Source organism: Hydra viridissima, unplaced genomic scaffold, assembly GCF_058129835.1.
Source record: "Hydra viridissima isolate aposymbiotic clone 2 unplaced genomic scaffold, HvirCarnegie_v1 scaffold_11, whole genome shotgun sequence".
NCBI lineage: Eukaryota > Metazoa > Cnidaria > Hydrozoa > Anthoathecata > Hydridae > Hydra > Hydra viridissima.
Window position 1 is genome coordinate 885,446 of NW_028324310.1, and position 18,027 is coordinate 903,472.

Sequence of the window (18,027 nt, forward strand, 5' to 3'; positions counted from 1 at the left end):
ATATGTATGCATATATATATATATATATATATATATATATATATATATATATATATATATATATATATATATATATATATATATATATATATATACACATACACAAGTTGATTTATTTCGTCAACAAAAAAATTTGGTGCCCAGGTTTTGATAAAGTAGACAAGACCGTATTTGCCTGGTCATGATTGGAAAACGTTCTACTTGTGAGAAAGTTATCGAAGTACTTGAAAAGATGGTTAGTGGTTGGTGCAAGGTCTGGGGAGTATGGAGGGTGAGGCAGACTTCGACGCTCAATTCATTTCATTTTTTAATAGTGATTTGTAAAATTTGTGGCCGAGCGTTGTCATGCACTAGGATTGGAGTATGCCTGTTGTTCAATACCGGTTGCTTCTGGCGAAATTTTGCATGAACTCCGTCTTCAGCACAATAAGACTCTGCAGTGATGGTTTGGGTTGGTTCCATGAAGTTATAGTGGATTACACTGACTGCAGACCAACATACTGTAGCAATAGTCTTTTTTTGGTGGATTTTTTCCCTTACTCCCAGTTCTTGCGCGATCCCCTGAACAGTTTCGGATGGGTTGGCTTCCACCACATCCTCCTCCTGGATTAATGTGGGTTGACCACTACGGGCTCATCATGAAGGCTGAAACTTCTCTGACACTATTGACCCCAAATGCCTGTATAATTTATCTTCCCGTCTTGGTAGCACTCTGTCCCAATTTAAATTCATACAAGAAAATTGACCGAGAATTGCTCACCGACATCGTATAGTAATTGGCTAAAATACGGAAAATTTAACCGCAGATAAAAAAAAATGAATAGCATCATCAGAATCGTAAATAATTTGGATAATTGAGCCAAAAACTCCATCACTGTAAAAACAAACACATTTCAAATGGAGTAAATAGTGCCAAACGAGATTATCAACTCATTTTGTGTATAAACAAATGGACAGCTAGTGAAAATTCTTAATCCTCTTTAAAAAGCTTTTTAAAAAATGAACAAAATTTAAGGCTTTCAAATAGTTTATCTAGAAGATATGAGGGTACACTATAGTTACTGTAAACAGCATAAAACACATAAACTATTGAACTCAATAAGAAATTTATCATTAAAATAGAATTCTTTTAACTGTAAACAGTTTTTAATTGACTTAAAATTTGTGGAAACAAAAAGTCTTCTTATATTCGCGTTTGTTGCGACTTATCTTTTCGCTTTAAAAGCTCAACGAAAGAGCGTGGCACAAAAGGGTGCAGTTTAATAGAAACGCATGCTGGTAAAGGCGTTGCCATGACAAGAAACAACTTTGGCTTATAAAAGACCGAACAAAGAGAATAAGAGCGAAAAAATGATCAAAAAATTTTTATATTCGCGAATATATGATATGCGAGGCTATAAAACTTAAGTTTAACTCTTATTTCAATGAAATTAAATCTCAAAGCTTCAAAACTTTTTTAAGAATGTATTTTTAGTAGCAATCTTTTTATAGTATTTAAAAGCCCTTTGTAATGTTTTTTTTTAATAAAAGGTGCCCTATGAAAACGTTTTGTTGGGATTGTATTCTCAGTACTAATGTTACTTCTAGCATCAAACAATTTACAATAAAAGTTAGTTAACAATCAACAAAGCAAATCATACCGACCTAAGAAACGCTATAAAAACTCAAAGTAGGGTCGGGGGGGGGGGCGAGTTTAGCATAGGGGCAAGTAGGGCAACTAAAATATTTTAAAAGCTACGCATCAAATGACAAAACATCTAATAAATGAAAGATAGGCATATATAATGGTAAAACAATGCGCTTCAAATGGTTGTTGGACCGCGGTCAAGTGAGATGCACGAGCACTTTTTCGATTTTGGACCAAAAAAGAAAAAAAATATTTTTCTTTTAGATTGTTAAAAAAACATATATCTGGCAACACTTAAATGTTTATATTTTTCCCATCTTTTTGACTTTCGATTATACATAGCCATTTTTTCCCTAAGTATTATAGATCTTCTTATAAGCTAACTTTTGTGTCACCTAGTCTAGTCGGGGTATGTTAAGCAGGTTTGAAAAAAATCAATTAATAAAATTAATTAACAAAATTAATTAATAAAATGGCATTATCGGATACGGAGAAACAAATTTCGCTCGATAAACATTTTAAGGTCCATAAAAACTTTTAAATTAATCATTATTAAATACTCTTAACAATTTAAAATATCTGAAATCCTTTTTTTAAAAAAATATGTAAATGTGATTTAAAACTCTAAAATTTTTGCTTCTTTTAAAAATATTTTTACTTAAATATTACTTAGTAAATAAAATATCAAAGTCAAAAGTTCAGAAATAAAAACTTTAACTTACTAACTTTACTTTCAACGTACCCTACACAGCTGCTCAACTTGCCTCCTCTGGGGTAGGTTGCCCCGCTAGGGTAGGTTGAGCAGCTCGGTAAACTTTAAGGAATATTTTCTCAAACAAATCTAAAAAAACGCTTTTTTTTCTTAAGCAATTTTTAGCAGATAAAATTTTCTTTTTAATAGTGAAAAAGTCATGTAAATCTGACGCACCGTTCAAAAGCTGTCTGAAGACATCAAAAAAATTCTTGTGTTGCCGGCTCAATCTCTAGTACTTAGTTCAATTGAAAACCTATGGGATTTTAAACCTATGGGATTTCAAACCTATGGGATTTCAAACCTTTTAAACTTTTTGATTCAAAAAATTCGAGACAAAAAAGCGAGCAAACTAAACAACTCCGTCAAATTCGTCATCGATTTATTATTTCAATTAACGTTTTAGAAATTTTAATGTTAAACAGAGCACAAAATGCTGAAAAAGTCATTTTTGGCCGAATACTTCTGCATCAAATTGACGAATCGCAATGTCGTAATCATTCAACACATTTAACACATCCATACCTCCTTAACTCTTTGTCACACTTCTTGTTATTGACTTGACAACACTATTAACACTCTTATCATTTTTATGGGGTTCATTTACATTTTCTCAGATTTGATACAGCAGAACGGTTGTGATAATATGAAATTTCTGTTTCATTTAACTCAAGTTTTCCATTTTTTCAAAGAAACTGGAATTGAATTTATCTTATCTTGTTTACAAGTTCAAAAAACATCTGGCCTGCTGATTTCCAAAACAAATAAGTGTGCAGAACAGGCCATCAAAGGTCTTATGGCGTCTATAAACAGAAGGAGAAGCCTTTTGCTCAGATTTATTTTGTCTAAAAAATTATTACTTTATTTTATGCTATAATTATAATAAATATTCCGCAATCTTTTTCATGCAACTCTTTCATACTTGTAAAATTGGCGTGTAAGTAACATATAGCGCATCTAAAAAATTTAGATTTTTCAAAATTTCTTAATGGTAAAGGGAATTTTTTGTTAATGGGAAAATGATTTTTTTTGGGGGGGGCTTTTTTCAAAAACTAAATCAAGCTTATATCTTTTTTATATTTTGATATCAGTTTTTTGAACAAAAGTTCAATTATTTAAGATACAGGTACAAGGGGGTTTAAAATATCATCAGACGAATTTCTTCAAAATGTTAGAAACTTTTTAAGAAAATAGTCTGATGCTTCCAAAAATATCTCAGGGAAAGATCAAAGGTGGCATATTTTTTTGGCAACAAGTGAACGCATTCTTAAAGTCGGAAAAACTGGAAAGAGTGATAACGAAAGTTGAAAGAGAAACTTTATAATGCAATTTCGGATTCCTAAGTAATAACAAAGATATTAATTACAAACAGCTGGTTGCAATGCATATTAGGAATCACAAGAAACTGGATTGTCATATGTCCTCTAAGATCATTTTTTACATTGTCATATTTCTTCCCTGAAAACTTGGGTGTTAGTGAGAAGCACAGTATAAGGTTTCGTCAAAACATCGCAACGACGGAAAAAAAGATATCATGGACAATGGAATACTGTTAAGATTGAACATTATATATATTCTCTAGTCAGAAAAAATACAAGCACGCGCTCTAGAAAATCTCGGCGGTCAAAACCACTTCCAATGTTAAGAAGTGTTATTAAGACATTTACAATTCAGAATTCTGCTGTTGTTTTTTTTTGTTATAACTAATATTGAATTTCATAAATATCTTTTCATAAATGTAAAAGTGCTAACTATTTTGTAATCATTCTCACAATGTCAATGTTTGAAGCAGCGTACTGTCGTAGAGAGAACTTGCGTTTATAGACTTTTTTGCTTTCATATTTTCTCACTATATATAGTGAGAAAATATGAAAGCAAAAAAGTATATAAAACTATCGATGTCACATCCAAAACGAATGTGATTTTTGAATTTAGTGGCAAAAAATAAGTAATTAAGCATTAAAAACTTCAAATAAACATAACATATGTTACATGGTGTTATTCAGCATATCACCAGCTTGTAAAAAATTATATTTACCGATTAATTTAAGTTCTTCTTTCAACTCGATTTTAACTGAATATATATTAATAGCTTACATATAAAGTTGATAAAAATGTTAAAACTAAAAGTCCTTGTTGCTGTTTATGAAGAATAGATTTTGATTGAAGCATTTGTAAATTTGAGCATCAGCGTTTCGTTTTTTGGTTTTTCACAAAAAATAACAAATAATAACCAACTTCTATATCTAAGATAAAAAGAAAAATTTTAAAATTTATGAAAATTATTAAAACTTACGAAAATTATTAAAGTTTATGAAAGTTATTGAAATTTATGAAAATTATTGAAATTTATGAAAATTATTGAAATTTATGAAAATTATTGAAATTTATGAAAATGATTAAAATTTATGAAAATGATTAAAATTTATGAAAGTTATTGAAATTTATGAGAGTTATTAAAATTTATGAAAATTATTAAAAATAGAACTCTTAATACGTTTGGTTAGACAAGTTTGTATTCCATTCATAATTTTGTAATTTAAAAAAGATGATCTTATAAAAATTAGTTTAATGGTTTTAATCAAAGAGCAAATTTGCGCAACGTCTCTAAGGCTTGAAACAAAATAACAAGGTTTGTGAGATATCGCAATTTTTTTTCTTCATCTTTTAGCTTTATATGTTATAAAATATATATCGTTTTCGATTTGTCTCATATGACTGATATAAAATCTTATTACTTGATTCATGGCAGCTCGTTAAAAACCGAAAAACCAATCTCTGATACTTACATAAGTTTGTCTTCATTTTTAATTATATTTTGTTTTACGACGATTGATCATTTTACCAAGAATTATTTATTTCACGTTTAAAGGGCCGAGGGAGTGCGAATTAGCGATAAAATGGTTCCAAAACAAAGGCCAACACCTGCTCTTAGAGAAAGTTAGAGTGTTCAGCTTCAAAGTTTATATTACAACTCTCACGCGAAGACCTTTCCATTTAGAAAACAATACAACTTCTAAAACGACTCAACCCAGAAGTAAAAACATAACCGAAATTATAGTTAGTGACACCTCTCTAGTAAACCAATTTTTACAATTTTAACTGTGTAAACATTTGATCGGCAAGTCAACTTTGATTTGCCTCAGTCATTAAAAAAAGACAAACGTTCTGGATCCAATGCATAATTTCGATTTCTTTTGACAAATCATTGATAAGTAAAAAATAGCGCGATTAATTTCAAAGGGACTCCCTAAATGCCATAAAATTATCTTTCATTTAAATCGCTCCAAAAAAATATAAAAAATTCAGCTCCCAGTTTTTGACACATTTTGTCTTATGTCTGACCCATGTCTGAGGTTAATGTGCAGAAAGACAAGCGGGAAACCGGTTACCTGGAAAAAAATTACTGATATTTTTTAATATAAAGTAATTCTTTAATGCATAATTAAATTTTACTGCTTTTCTTTCTGAGATCTTCCACATCTTATTACTTTCAACCTGGCTTAAAACTAGTTTGAGTGTTAGAATTAAGGTAATACAAATTAAAAGTACCACATCTGTCTGGAAACTCATCCTCTTCCTCACACGTCAATCTTTACCAAGTAAATTATATTAGCTCCACTTCAGAACCATTTAGCTAAATTTCAGAATCATTTAGCTAAATTTGATCAGAAAACTTTAATTTCATTTAACTTTACTAGTTTCTCATTGACTTGTGACTGACTTAGTATCCTTTAACAACATACTATATACATTAATTTGTAATATATCTATTACCCTAAAATGAACTTCATTGTATATAACACCATATATATCTGTATATTGTAGCATAATAGTTTAAATAATTGGTAAAGAAGAATGTTCCTTAGAGAAGATGAATCTTGATGAAAATGTAGAGATAAAAAAAAATAAGCTTGTGTTCCTGGGAGAGCAAAGTGGTAAGTTTAATATAATATTAGTATTAATATAATATCAATATGATTAAAAAATAGTCATATCTTTATCTGAAAAATAAAGTCATTTTAATGACTTATTATTTGTTTTTCTGTCTGAACATAATTTAAATATTTCTTCTTTGAATATTTAATTTGACAGCTAAATAATAGCTATTTTACTTTTTCACTTTTTTGAAAAAATAAATATTTAAAACTACATGTTTTTGTTTTTAGTAGGGAAAACTTCGCTAATTACACGCTTTATGTATGATAGCTTTGATATGACTTATCAGGTTTGTCATTTTTATATTACTGAATTCTCTTAAAGTTATTTACAAATACAAAACAATTTTAAACTCAATGTGTTGTTGTAACAATATTGTCAAAAATTCACTTTTCTTGATTTTACTGGAAAATCTTTAACAACCCTTCGTTTCTCATATTATCTCTAGCCTGTAAATGAACTGTATAATTGTTTGTAAAGAAATGCTAAGTTATGTTTACAAACACAAGAGTGGAGTTGAGGTAAACTTTATCAAGTTTATGAACATCATGAATTTTCTTGCATCCAAAAGTGCATTGAACTTGCACTAAGTAAAATTTAAGTTCAATGCATTTTTCGAAGCAAGATTTGTAAATAGAGGAAGTTATCCAAATAATACAATAGTAAATCCATCAAAAAAACTTATAATCAAGCAAGCAAATAAAACTTGCTGATTAAGTAGCTCATACTTTATTTTTTTCGGTTTGACTATAAAAGTCTTTCAAATGTAGAGCCTAGTATCAACCACCTCTTTTTTTTGTTTTCTAATGTTATGTTGTCATCCATCTAGTTTGATATAAAAAAACGAGTCTCTTTTACACATAATAGCTTGGATGTTTTTTTGCAGTTTTTGCTAGCCATTGTAGAGTCTTAAAGGATATGAATATCTCCCATGTTTCTTTCAAATTCTGAATGAATGTTATCACAGTCTATTTATATGTATTTAACAAGCAGGTACTTTTGACTTATAGTTGCATCTTTTTTTTTTACGAACTAAATTAAAAAAGATGTTGCTCCAAAAAATGTTTTGTTTTTGATAACTTCTGTTTTCTCTCCGAAAAGTTTTAGCAAAAAACTAAAAACTTCTAAAAGCTAAAAACTCTTCTACAAACTTCTAAAAACTCTTGAATTTTATGTTTTTCGTGTTTCTAATTTTACAAAATGATTATTTTTTCATTGTAGAAAACCACAGTTGAACAATGGTGCTCGAGACATTTTTATCTTATTTTAATTAAATCTTATCTTATTTTTTAGAAAGCTTTCATCAAACCTTTTTCCATTTTGATCAAAACGATCTACAACAAACATACCTACTGCTTACTTTAGAAAATTTTAATAAAAGATATCTGCAGAAAATTCTCCATTGACTTCACCAAGCATATAGTATTTGTTGCTTCTCTCAATTTGATGAACTGCATGAATGTGTCCTTGTAATTTGTAGTTAATAGTACTTGTCTTAAGAAATGACAGACTAAGGCTCTTTTTATAAAAGTTAGGTTACGTGTTCTCCTCCTCTCAACATACTTCTTTCTTTTCAAACTTTCTTATGGACAGTTGCAATTTATTTGCTGCAGAATTCTTTAAATGCAGGTATTATTAATTTATCCTAAAGGCTTTGGAATATTTGTGCTTGTGAAAATCTCAAATAAAAAGTCCAAAAAAATTTACATAGCTACTTTTACAAATGGCTATCCAAAAAAAAACAGATGCTGATGTATCATTCCTAAAACAATACCATAGAACAACAGATTAGTCTGTCACATCTGACATTGAAACATTTTTAACAAAACATGTTCTTGCTCTGTCTGATATGTTAGTCCATTGGCACCAGCAAGGGAACTGAGATGAGGCGTTATGCAGTTTTCAGTGAACAATCATGAATGGTATGCTAAAGTGATAAATGTGCATGACAAACTTTTTTGCACGAGTAACATGTTCCCCACCTAAACCCTGACCTTGTACAAGGTGAAAAACAACAACTGTCCAGATTCACTCCACCCTGTGGGGTGAATTCAAATAATTTTTAACCAAAAAAAAGAGTTGCTTGTAACAGTTTCAAGAAGTATACACTTTTGGTATATATGATGATCCTACTTTTGGTATATATGATGATCCTACTTTTGGTATATATGATGATCATACTTTTGGTATATATGATGATCCTTCTTGTATATTGTCTTACAATAATATTACTTGCCCAGAATACATGATTTATCAATTTTTTTAATTAAAAAAACCCCCCAAAATTGTTCAGAATTACCTCATTTGATGATAATATGTAATATTTGCCTGAAATCTAAAAATAAGAAGATTAATGTAATATTATCTAAACACCCATTACACAGATTCAGTTTTTAGTAATTAGCTAAAATTTTATGAATACTTTATGGGTGTTTACTGTAATGGATTAAACTTTTCTTGTTTACTGTAATGGATTAAACTTTTCTTGTTTACTGTAATGGATTAAACTTTTCTTGCAATAAAGTTGTTTTCAAAGAAGATAGTTCTAGTTATAAGCCTGAGATTGATATAGCAAAAATCACAATCAATATTACCATAACATCCACATTACATAAGTCTGTAAAAAAAATGAGTGGTCTAAAACAATTTGTCTTTTATTCATAATTACAAAATTTTTCAGGTTTTTTTTGTTGAATGCATAAAAAATCAAACTTTTTACAAATTTTATAAATTTGTAAAAATTTTTCAATTGTTGTAAAAATTTGTCAACTATGAGCCAAATATTTTCAAATACTGGTTACAAAATTTGTTACACAAATTTATAAATTAAATACTTTAAACATTTTCTTATTGATTGCTGAGGGTTTGAGTTTCTGTAAGGTTTTTGTTATATACATTGTTTATAAAATAATTTTAATTTGCTACTTTTACACAGGCAACCATTGGTATTGATTTCCTCTCCAAAATATTGGTTGTTGGAGAAAAAAAGGTACATTTGCTGTCATTTGTGTGTGTTTTGCATGTTTCATATTTGAAGCATTTGTGGAAAGTATTTGTGCCAGCAAGTGTTAGCATATCATTTTTTAAATATGGATTTTTAGAATTATAAATAGTAGAGTTTATATTTTATTTTTAAATTATTACGTTTTGTAATATGAAGAAATATACTTGCACAAAATATTCTCTAGACACAATTGAATGCATATTTATCTGTAAGAACATATGTTTTATTTATTAAATAATTTTTCTTTGGCTCACAATTTAACCAATGAACTAGTTGCATATGGATTTATGCGATTACAAAAGTATTATGCAGTTTACAAAAATAATATAATTTTTTTAAATTTTGAAGTTTTACATGTATTTTTTTGTTTGCAATATACTTAAAGCTATTTTTTTTAAATGTTAGAATTTTAGTTTTAAACTGATTATAAGAATAGAAACTAGACTAGGGAATTTTTGTATAAAATTTTTTCATCAACTCACTCTCATTTCAAAAAGTTTAAAGTAACAAATTACTTAATGTAAGGTTTAAATCAATTAGATTATAAAAGTGGTCTGCACAAGCCCTAAAGAGCTATGATGGCACCCTTCAGGTTGAATTTTACTAATTGATCTCTGTGGTTGACACATGGGCCCTATCCTATAAAGGTTGTTACGCAAAATGCAAAAAAATGAGTAATTACAGAAAATTTTTGTATAAATTAAAATTTTGCGTAATTACGCAATTTTCAAAACCACAATCCTATAAAAAATGTTAACTTACAGATTTTTCAAATTCACAGTGAAATGATTTTTGTGGAAAAAGAGAAATTTTAGTTTTTTTGGCAGAACTAAACATGGAATATACCTCAGAGAAAAGTGTATTTTTATCTGCGTTTTGTAAACAAATTTCATTTGATTGTTTAAGAGATTTGCATATGAAGATAAAGGCTTTGTATTATATATATATTACATTCCTTGCTTACCTTTTATACCAAAAAATGGGTCTGCATTTCTTCAATTTAGAGTTGGAAAAGTTTGTGAACTCAGTGACAAATTATATTAAATTTTTACTGATTAAAACTAAACTTCATTTATGAAGATGACAATCATTTATTTTAGAGGTTAGCTATTCATTAAATAGCAAGTTATTTAATGAATAGTTAACCTCTTCTCCACTAAAGTCAGAAATACCATAATACTTTTCTTTAGCTGAATTGCTCCTTTTATATAAGTTTACACATAGATAAAAATCACAAAATCACAGTGTTTGAGGGTCTGTCACTCAACAAAACAAGGGTTGAATGCTAAAGTGTTTTGTAATAAAAGTTTTTTGATTCATTTTTGTAAATTGCCTTTAAACTTTTGCTTTGTAGAGTAACGTGCACCTGTTGTTAGGTTTTTCATGTCTTATATTGCAATCAATCGTGAGTTTGCTCTACTATAAACTTAACATTTTGATAAAGCTTTCTACTTCATGTTGATGGTTTTTTCAATATTTTAAAGTTAAATAATGCTTCTCACACAATGCTTGCTTTTAGAAAAATGTCAAAAATATTGTTGAAACACTTAATATTCAGTGAAGTTATGTAGCTCTACATTTTTTGATGACAAAACTTTTTGTTTACAAAAGTAGGCATCTGTGGTTTGAAGAAAAAATCACAAACCTTTGTGCACATCACTTTGCAAAATCATTCTTTGGTTAAAATTTTTTGTAATTACACAAAATTTAGAATTTGCAGCAGATTTATTTACGTGAAAATTTTTGCGAAAATTTACTCAAAAATTCTGTGTAATTTGTTTATAGGATTGCAGTTAACGGAAATTTTTTTTGGGTTAGAAAAAAGCTGCTTTTTTGCATAAAATTAGGCATTTTTCAACTTTATAAGATAAGCCCATGGATTAACTATACCAACTACATTTCTGCTAGTAAGACAGTGTATGTAATAAGGTTTGAAAACAATTCTGTGGAATAGGCAGGGAAATTTGTTACCAGCTTTGTAAAGTTCTTACCAAAAACAACCAGTGTCAACTTCTGTATTGGGTTATTGAGCACTATTGCAAGCTCTGTCAACAATTTCTTCAAAAATACAATTCATCAACTAGAAAACCATAGAATAACAATATCTATATATCCGCTAATGGCATTTATATTATTGCTCTCTGTTATTGTACTCATTGTTAATAGAAGCAAAATCTGAATCTGAAGCTGAAGAAAAATTTGAAACTTAATCTTATCAATTTTTGTTTCTGAACTTTAACTGCTTGATTGACATTAACATTGAAGATTGAAAACCACCATGCTAAGGATTAGTTTTGAGCATTAGCTCAGCAGTTAAAATTACATAACTAAGAAAATTTGTGAAATTTTTTGAGGTAGAAGATTATTAATCAAAATTGTTTATATTGTTACAAGTTAATCAAAAATCAGCCACAAGTTTTAAAGGGTTTACGAATTATTCACCAAATTAAATCAAATGGCAGGATGTTCAGATTAAAACTTTTTTAGGCCTCCTTTATGGGTGGATTTTTTTTTAGAAAGAGTTTCAGTAGATGTTGTTGATGGTCCTTGAAATTAAGTAGTTTATGCTTCTTTCTTAATCTAAATCTTTTTTCAGCTACAACTTTGTTTAAAAGCATTTTTTCAAAATGTTTCTTAAAGTTAACCAAACATCTGTAGTTTCCAATCCACTCATATTTTTATAATCTATTTTTTGAATTCCCTTTTACTAGAAAATTTGTTGATCAATTGTATTTTTTAAAGAAATTTTTAACAGAACTTGCAATGGTACTCAATAACCCAATACAGAAGTTGATGCTGGTTGTTATTTTTGGCAAGAACCTAACAAAGTTGGCAGCAAATTTCCCTACCTATTCCACATAATTGTTTTCAACCATTATTGCATACACTGTTTTGTAAGCAGAAAAGTAGTCAGTATAGTTAATCCATGTGTCAACCACAGAGATCAATTAATAAAATTCAGTCTGAAGGGTGCCACCACAGCTCTTTATTTTTAAAATTCAAAATTACATGTACTTCTTTTTTTGTCTAACTTTTTGTTTATCAAGTAAAATGAGTAAAATTAGGCCTTGTATTTTAACTTTAGGCCATAGTTTATATATTTTTAAACTTAAGGTAGTTTTATTTTTGTGAGCATGACTTGAAATAAGACATCATTAATTTGCTGTTGCTTAGAGATGTGTGTATGTGTATTTTTATTTATATACTTTGTATTAATATATATATATTTATGCATACATACATACATACATACATACATACATACATACATACATACATACATACATACATACATACATACATACATACATACATACATACATACATACATACATACATGCATGCATACATGCATACATGCATACATGCATACATGCATACATGCATACATACATACATACATACATACATACATACATACATACATACATACATACATACATACATACATACATACATACATACATACATACATACATACATACATACATACATACATGCGTACATGCATACATGCATACATGCATACATGCATACATGCATACATGCATACATACATACATACATACATACATACATACATACATACATACATACATACATACATACATACATGCATACATACATACATCCATACATACATGCATCCATGCATATTTACTATAAATCTATTACTCTTAGATACATTTACAAATATGGGACACAGCAGGGACAGAGCGTTTTAGAAGTCTTATTCCAAATTACATTCGAGATTTATCTGCAGCTGTTGCTGTCTATGATATAACTAGTGAGTTTTATTTCTATATCTTATTTTTTTATTTGTTCTTATATAATCTTGGCTTTTTATTCTTCATAGGATGAATATTCTCTGATAAAATACTTAAATAAGTTTGGTTTTTTATTCTACCATAAAGAGAAACTGGTCAGCTGGTTTCCAAAATATAACCACCCAAATCATCACAGTTGTTTACTTTTTTTTTTATTATTTGTTCGATAATTTAAGTGTTAATTGTATTTTAATAAGGAAATAATGCCTTATGAAAAGGCCTCAAAGTTTAAGTATGGTGCTGCAATGTATGTTAAGCAATAATGGTTCTTACTTTAAATATTAGATCATTGCAGGTTATTAAGTTTCGCATCTAATTAGTTAATTGTTGCTCTCATTTGTAAACTTCTCAGTAGCCTTTTCCTTAGCATGTTAAATCATCATATTAACCTTCACAAGCTTTTTGTTTGCTAAAAATATTTAAAGAATTTTATTATTTCAAATCTTTTCCTCAACTTAAATGATTACATAATTAAATAATTATGATGATTATTCTTGCTATATATTTAGCTTTGTTTTCATATGACAAGATTCATTTTAATAATGGTGTTTCTTTATTATTCTAATTTTAATTTAGATGTTTCATCTTTTGATCAGGTTGAGAGATCAATAAGTAATGTTCGTAAAGAAAGGGAAGATGTTGTAATTGTACTGTGTGGAAATAAAACAGACCTCACTGAGAAAAGGTTTTCTAAGATTTCATAATCTGCTCTCAACATCTGCATCCCTTTGTTAAATCTTCATTGGCTGCTAAAAATAAAATATTTGTTTTTTAAGGAGAGTATCAATGGAACAGGGAGCTCGCAGAGCAAAAGAGCTTGGTGTACTTTTCATGGAAGCGAGTGCTAAAACTGGTCATAATGTAAAAAAGGTATTATAGATACTAAGTCTTGATTGTAACTTTCTTGTACTACTTTTGCATTCTAATTTTAATAAATACTAACTTATATTGCACAGTTTTCTTCAGTCAACTTTTAGTTAAAAAGAATAGCAAATATGTTAAGACAAAAATAAATAATTCCTTCCTATCAAATTGACTAAAGTTTTGCAAGGTCTCAAATAGACCACCTCAAATTTTGATGAAACTTGTTAGCTGGTGTATATCAATGAGAAAAGCAAGTCCTGAGCATTTTAGCATAGAATTTTATATAAATTTTTTCACATAAAATGGCCCTGTTTTTAATTAGCTATTGCCCAATAGGCCATTTTATGTGAAATCTACCTCTGAGTAAAAGTTATTTTTTCTTTACTTTTAGAACTTAATAAATTTTAAAAAAATTGTTTACATAATTTTTCTAAGCTAGTAAATACTCTTTGAATACTTTCCATAGTGGCAGACTAAACTTGAAATTTTTCTTCCTAAGTTTATCATTTTTTTAGCAATTTGTTTCTTAAAAGTTTAATTTAAAAATATAAACAAATTAAGTTGGATGTTGATCTACTCATATTGGATAGACATTTCAGATTAGTTCATGTGACTTGTACTTTTTTTTGCCTACTTCTGGGTGCATTACATTTGCATAATCATTGTAACCATGTCAATGAGTTCTTTAGCTAGCTTTACTGTATAAATGTATAAGCAAAGATTACGCTTTGTCCTTGTAACCCTTCAAGCATGATGAATGTTTACAAGAGAACTATAGTTGCATTACATAAGAGAGCATTTTTAGGACCAGTGTTGCCAGTTTCTAATATTGAATAAAGAATTTATGATCAGGTGTTAGATGATCTATATAGCTGCTGCTTGGTTTTTTTACTATTGTAATATGTTCTTTAAATATTCCTGTTATTCTATCATCTTTTCTACAATCAAAACTAATAATATGTCACATTTTCTTCCTATTAATTTTTTGTCCAAGTTTTTTTCTTTCTACTTTTTCCTATAGTATATTTGACTCATTTAGTAATGAATTCCATGTTTTTCTCTACATTTGTATGTGTTTTTTTAACTGCTGCTGCCTTTATTTCATCATTTTGGACTTAGTCAATAAGACAACTAAGGATCTTTTAATTTTTTTTCTTAACCTATTTGTATTGAGCTTTATTAGCAAAAATAATAATAAAATTAGATAGGAAATTATACTAACAGCTGCCAGCATGCAATATTAATGCCTGCAAGTGACCTATGATAACCTTTTTAGGTTGAAACCTATTCTTTCTAATGTTACCCATCTATTTTGATAAGAACTTTTTCTGCACATATTACAAAATTTTTTTAATAATTTGATATAATTTTTTTCTTCCTGTATTTAGTAGGGGTGTAAGTAATATCATATTTGGCCGAATCCGGCTGGATAGTTATATTTGCAATGCACCTGATATGGATTTTTCTGAATAATATCCGGTCAGTCAATAAATGGAAAAGGTCATATCAGTTGCATCACTAATAACTATCTTTATAAAAGATATGGTTTCGTAAAGAACATGTTGATTAAAAAAAAGAATTAAATAGAATATAAACTTCTTTTTTATATTTTAAGTAAAGAATGCAAATTTAAATTCTATTACGTTGCATGGCCTCCACTTTAATAAAAAAAATCCGATTCTATCGTTTCCTAAAATTTTTTAAAAAGTAAAAAACGTGCAAATGTGCTTCACATGTGAAGCAAACATTTTCAATGTTTATATTTGTTTATATTTACTAAACTCCTTAAAATTTGAATTTTTTACAACATTTTCTTGTTGTTTTTTTTTATTTATTTGTTTTTTAAGATTAAAAGTAACAATTACTAGGAAATAATATAAATTAATTCTTGATGAAATTCAAGATTGCTCTTAAATAGGCAGGACACAGTTTTAGTGTTTTTTTAAAATTAATATGAGTAATTAAATTTTTTCTTAAACCAACTATGTAAGTTCTTATCTTTGTATATATATTTAGTTATTTCTACAAATCGCATCGGAACTGGTAAACGAAAGTAGTGGGAAAAATCTAAGAGAAAAATCCAAACCAATAAATATTGTTGTTTCGTCTCCTTCTGAAAAATTCGATGAACATGAAAGTTGTGGTTGCTAGTTTTTATTATTATTTTTGTCTCTTTTATAGCGTTTTTGATTTTTATTCTTTTATTATTTGTTTGAGTCAGTAAAAATATATTAGAATTCTTGTATTTTAAAGTGTCGAGCTGATCTTTGAAACTGTCGATGGATCATAACACTTTTTTATATTTGAGTACTCGTTCTAACCGCAAAACACTACCTAGATACAAAACATTTTCTAAACCCAAATTTTTTGTTTACCAAAAAAGGAAGAACTGTTACTTTAACTCCACTTATTTAAATTTGTTTTGAATAAATTTATTTTAAATAAATTTTTTAGAATTCTTTTTAAAAATTTTGTTTCGCGGATGTCCAAATATTATCGCTATTACAGTTTTTATATTTTTTTTTGTTATGAGGTTTTATTACAGATTATTTTTATTATTTTTGAAGTTTCTATATCATTAAAAACCTGCTTGTTTAGTTGTATAGGTTTCTCGTTAAAAAAAACAACAAAAAACAAAGGTAGAGTGTTAAATCCATTTTTTTTGGTACAGGATTTCCTTCTGTGTAATTAAAAAAATTCTGCCCATAAAGTTGGATAATTCATAACGATGAAATCAAACACAATAAACACGGTCAATTTGAACACTATTTAAGTAATAAATACAGCATTACAGCGTTCAAACCGTGACTTTATTTAACTGAGTATTTTGTGCTCAGTTTAAGAACAATATATATATATATATATATATATATATATATATATATATATATATATATATATATATATATATATATATATATATATATATATATATATATATATATATATATATATATATGGGTGGAAACAATAAATATACAATAATTATACGATAAATATACAATAAATATACAATATTTTGTAGGATCATCTTCCGTTTCTCAAAATTGTCAATTAGGTGTTGAACTGCCAATTGGTCAGATTTTCTGTGTCATGTTCAAATATTGGCACTTTAGAGTTGAAATTGATAAAAGCAAGTTTTTATTGAGCATACAATTCCATATCATTTTAAAACTTAATCCATGCTTGTTTTTTGTTGTTAAGTAATTTGGCTCAAGCTCTTAGGTTTAAAAATATATTGCTTTATTCAAATACGGTTACCGCTTATTCCCCCACCTATTAATATAATTCAATCGTTTAAGTTTATTTTTCAAAAGGATTTTTCCCGCATATTTTGGCATTAGAAACCACTCGTTTTTAGATGATTTCAGTTTGTGTCAGTATGTATGTATGTATGTATGTATGTATGTATGTATGTATGTATGTATGTATGTATGTATGTATGTATGTATGTATGTATGTATGTATGTATGTATGTATGTATGTATGTATGTATGTATGTATGTATATGCTATTTTCATTGAAGAAATTTCCGGATTTACTTCGAGTTTTTGAGTTATTGCATTTTCTAACCGTTCGCATTAAACTGGTTTAAAATACGAAATAAAAATTCATTATTTATTATCCGAAAACTTATTATTTATGCCCGCACATATTTCAGTTATAAATATATACAGTTTATTTGTTTTTATTTTTTTTAGCTATATTTTTATGTTAAATATATAAAATTCATAGCAATTGTCTTAAAATGAGCTTATCAGAAATAGTTAAATACATTCACGTTGTTGAATTGGACGCGAATTATGATAAAAGATACTTCTGCATCACTTTATGTTTGCAGACTAAGATTTTACTTTATTATATAAAATAAAATTAGTTTTGTAATAAACCATATGAGTATATCAGTTTTTCTATATAGCTTTATATCAAAATTTATTTAAACTAATTTATTTAAAATTTATTTATTTACGTTATTGCGAAAAAAAGCAATATTTAAATAGTTGAACGAAGCAAA

At 28.0% G+C, this 18,027-nt stretch overlaps 1 protein-coding gene across 1 annotated transcript; it reads left to right on the forward strand.

Moving 5' to 3' along the window:
• The first annotated feature begins 5,585 nt into the window (after window positions 1-5,585).
• LOC145191519 (ras-related protein Rab-6B-like) lies at window positions 5,586-16,361 on the forward strand. Its single transcript, XM_090067468.1, has 7 exons — window positions 5,586-6,316; window positions 6,548-6,606; window positions 9,253-9,306; window positions 13,003-13,108; window positions 13,725-13,833; window positions 13,925-14,018; window positions 16,029-16,361. Exons 1-7 carry the CDS (start codon window positions 6,253-6,255, stop codon window positions 16,161-16,163), a joined length of 621 nt encoding a protein of 206 aa, XP_089923594.1. The 5' UTR covers window positions 5,586-6,252; the 3' UTR covers window positions 16,164-16,361.
• Window positions 16,362-18,027: the final 1,666 nt, after the last annotated feature.

Excerpts from the sequence above, each read along its gene's own strand:
- LOC145191519 (XM_090067468.1), top strand. The coding sequence starts at position 6,253 with ATGAATCTTGATGAAAATGTAGAGATAAAAAAAAATAAGCTTGTGTTC. Across the intron at positions 6,317-6,547 it reads GTTCCTGGGAGAGCAAAGTG|TAGGGAAAACTTCGCTAATT; the intron begins GTAAGTTTAATA and ends TTTTGTTTTTAG. Across the intron at positions 6,607-9,252 it reads GCTTTGATATGACTTATCAG|GCAACCATTGGTATTGATTT; the intron begins GTTTGTCATTTT and ends ACTTTTACACAG.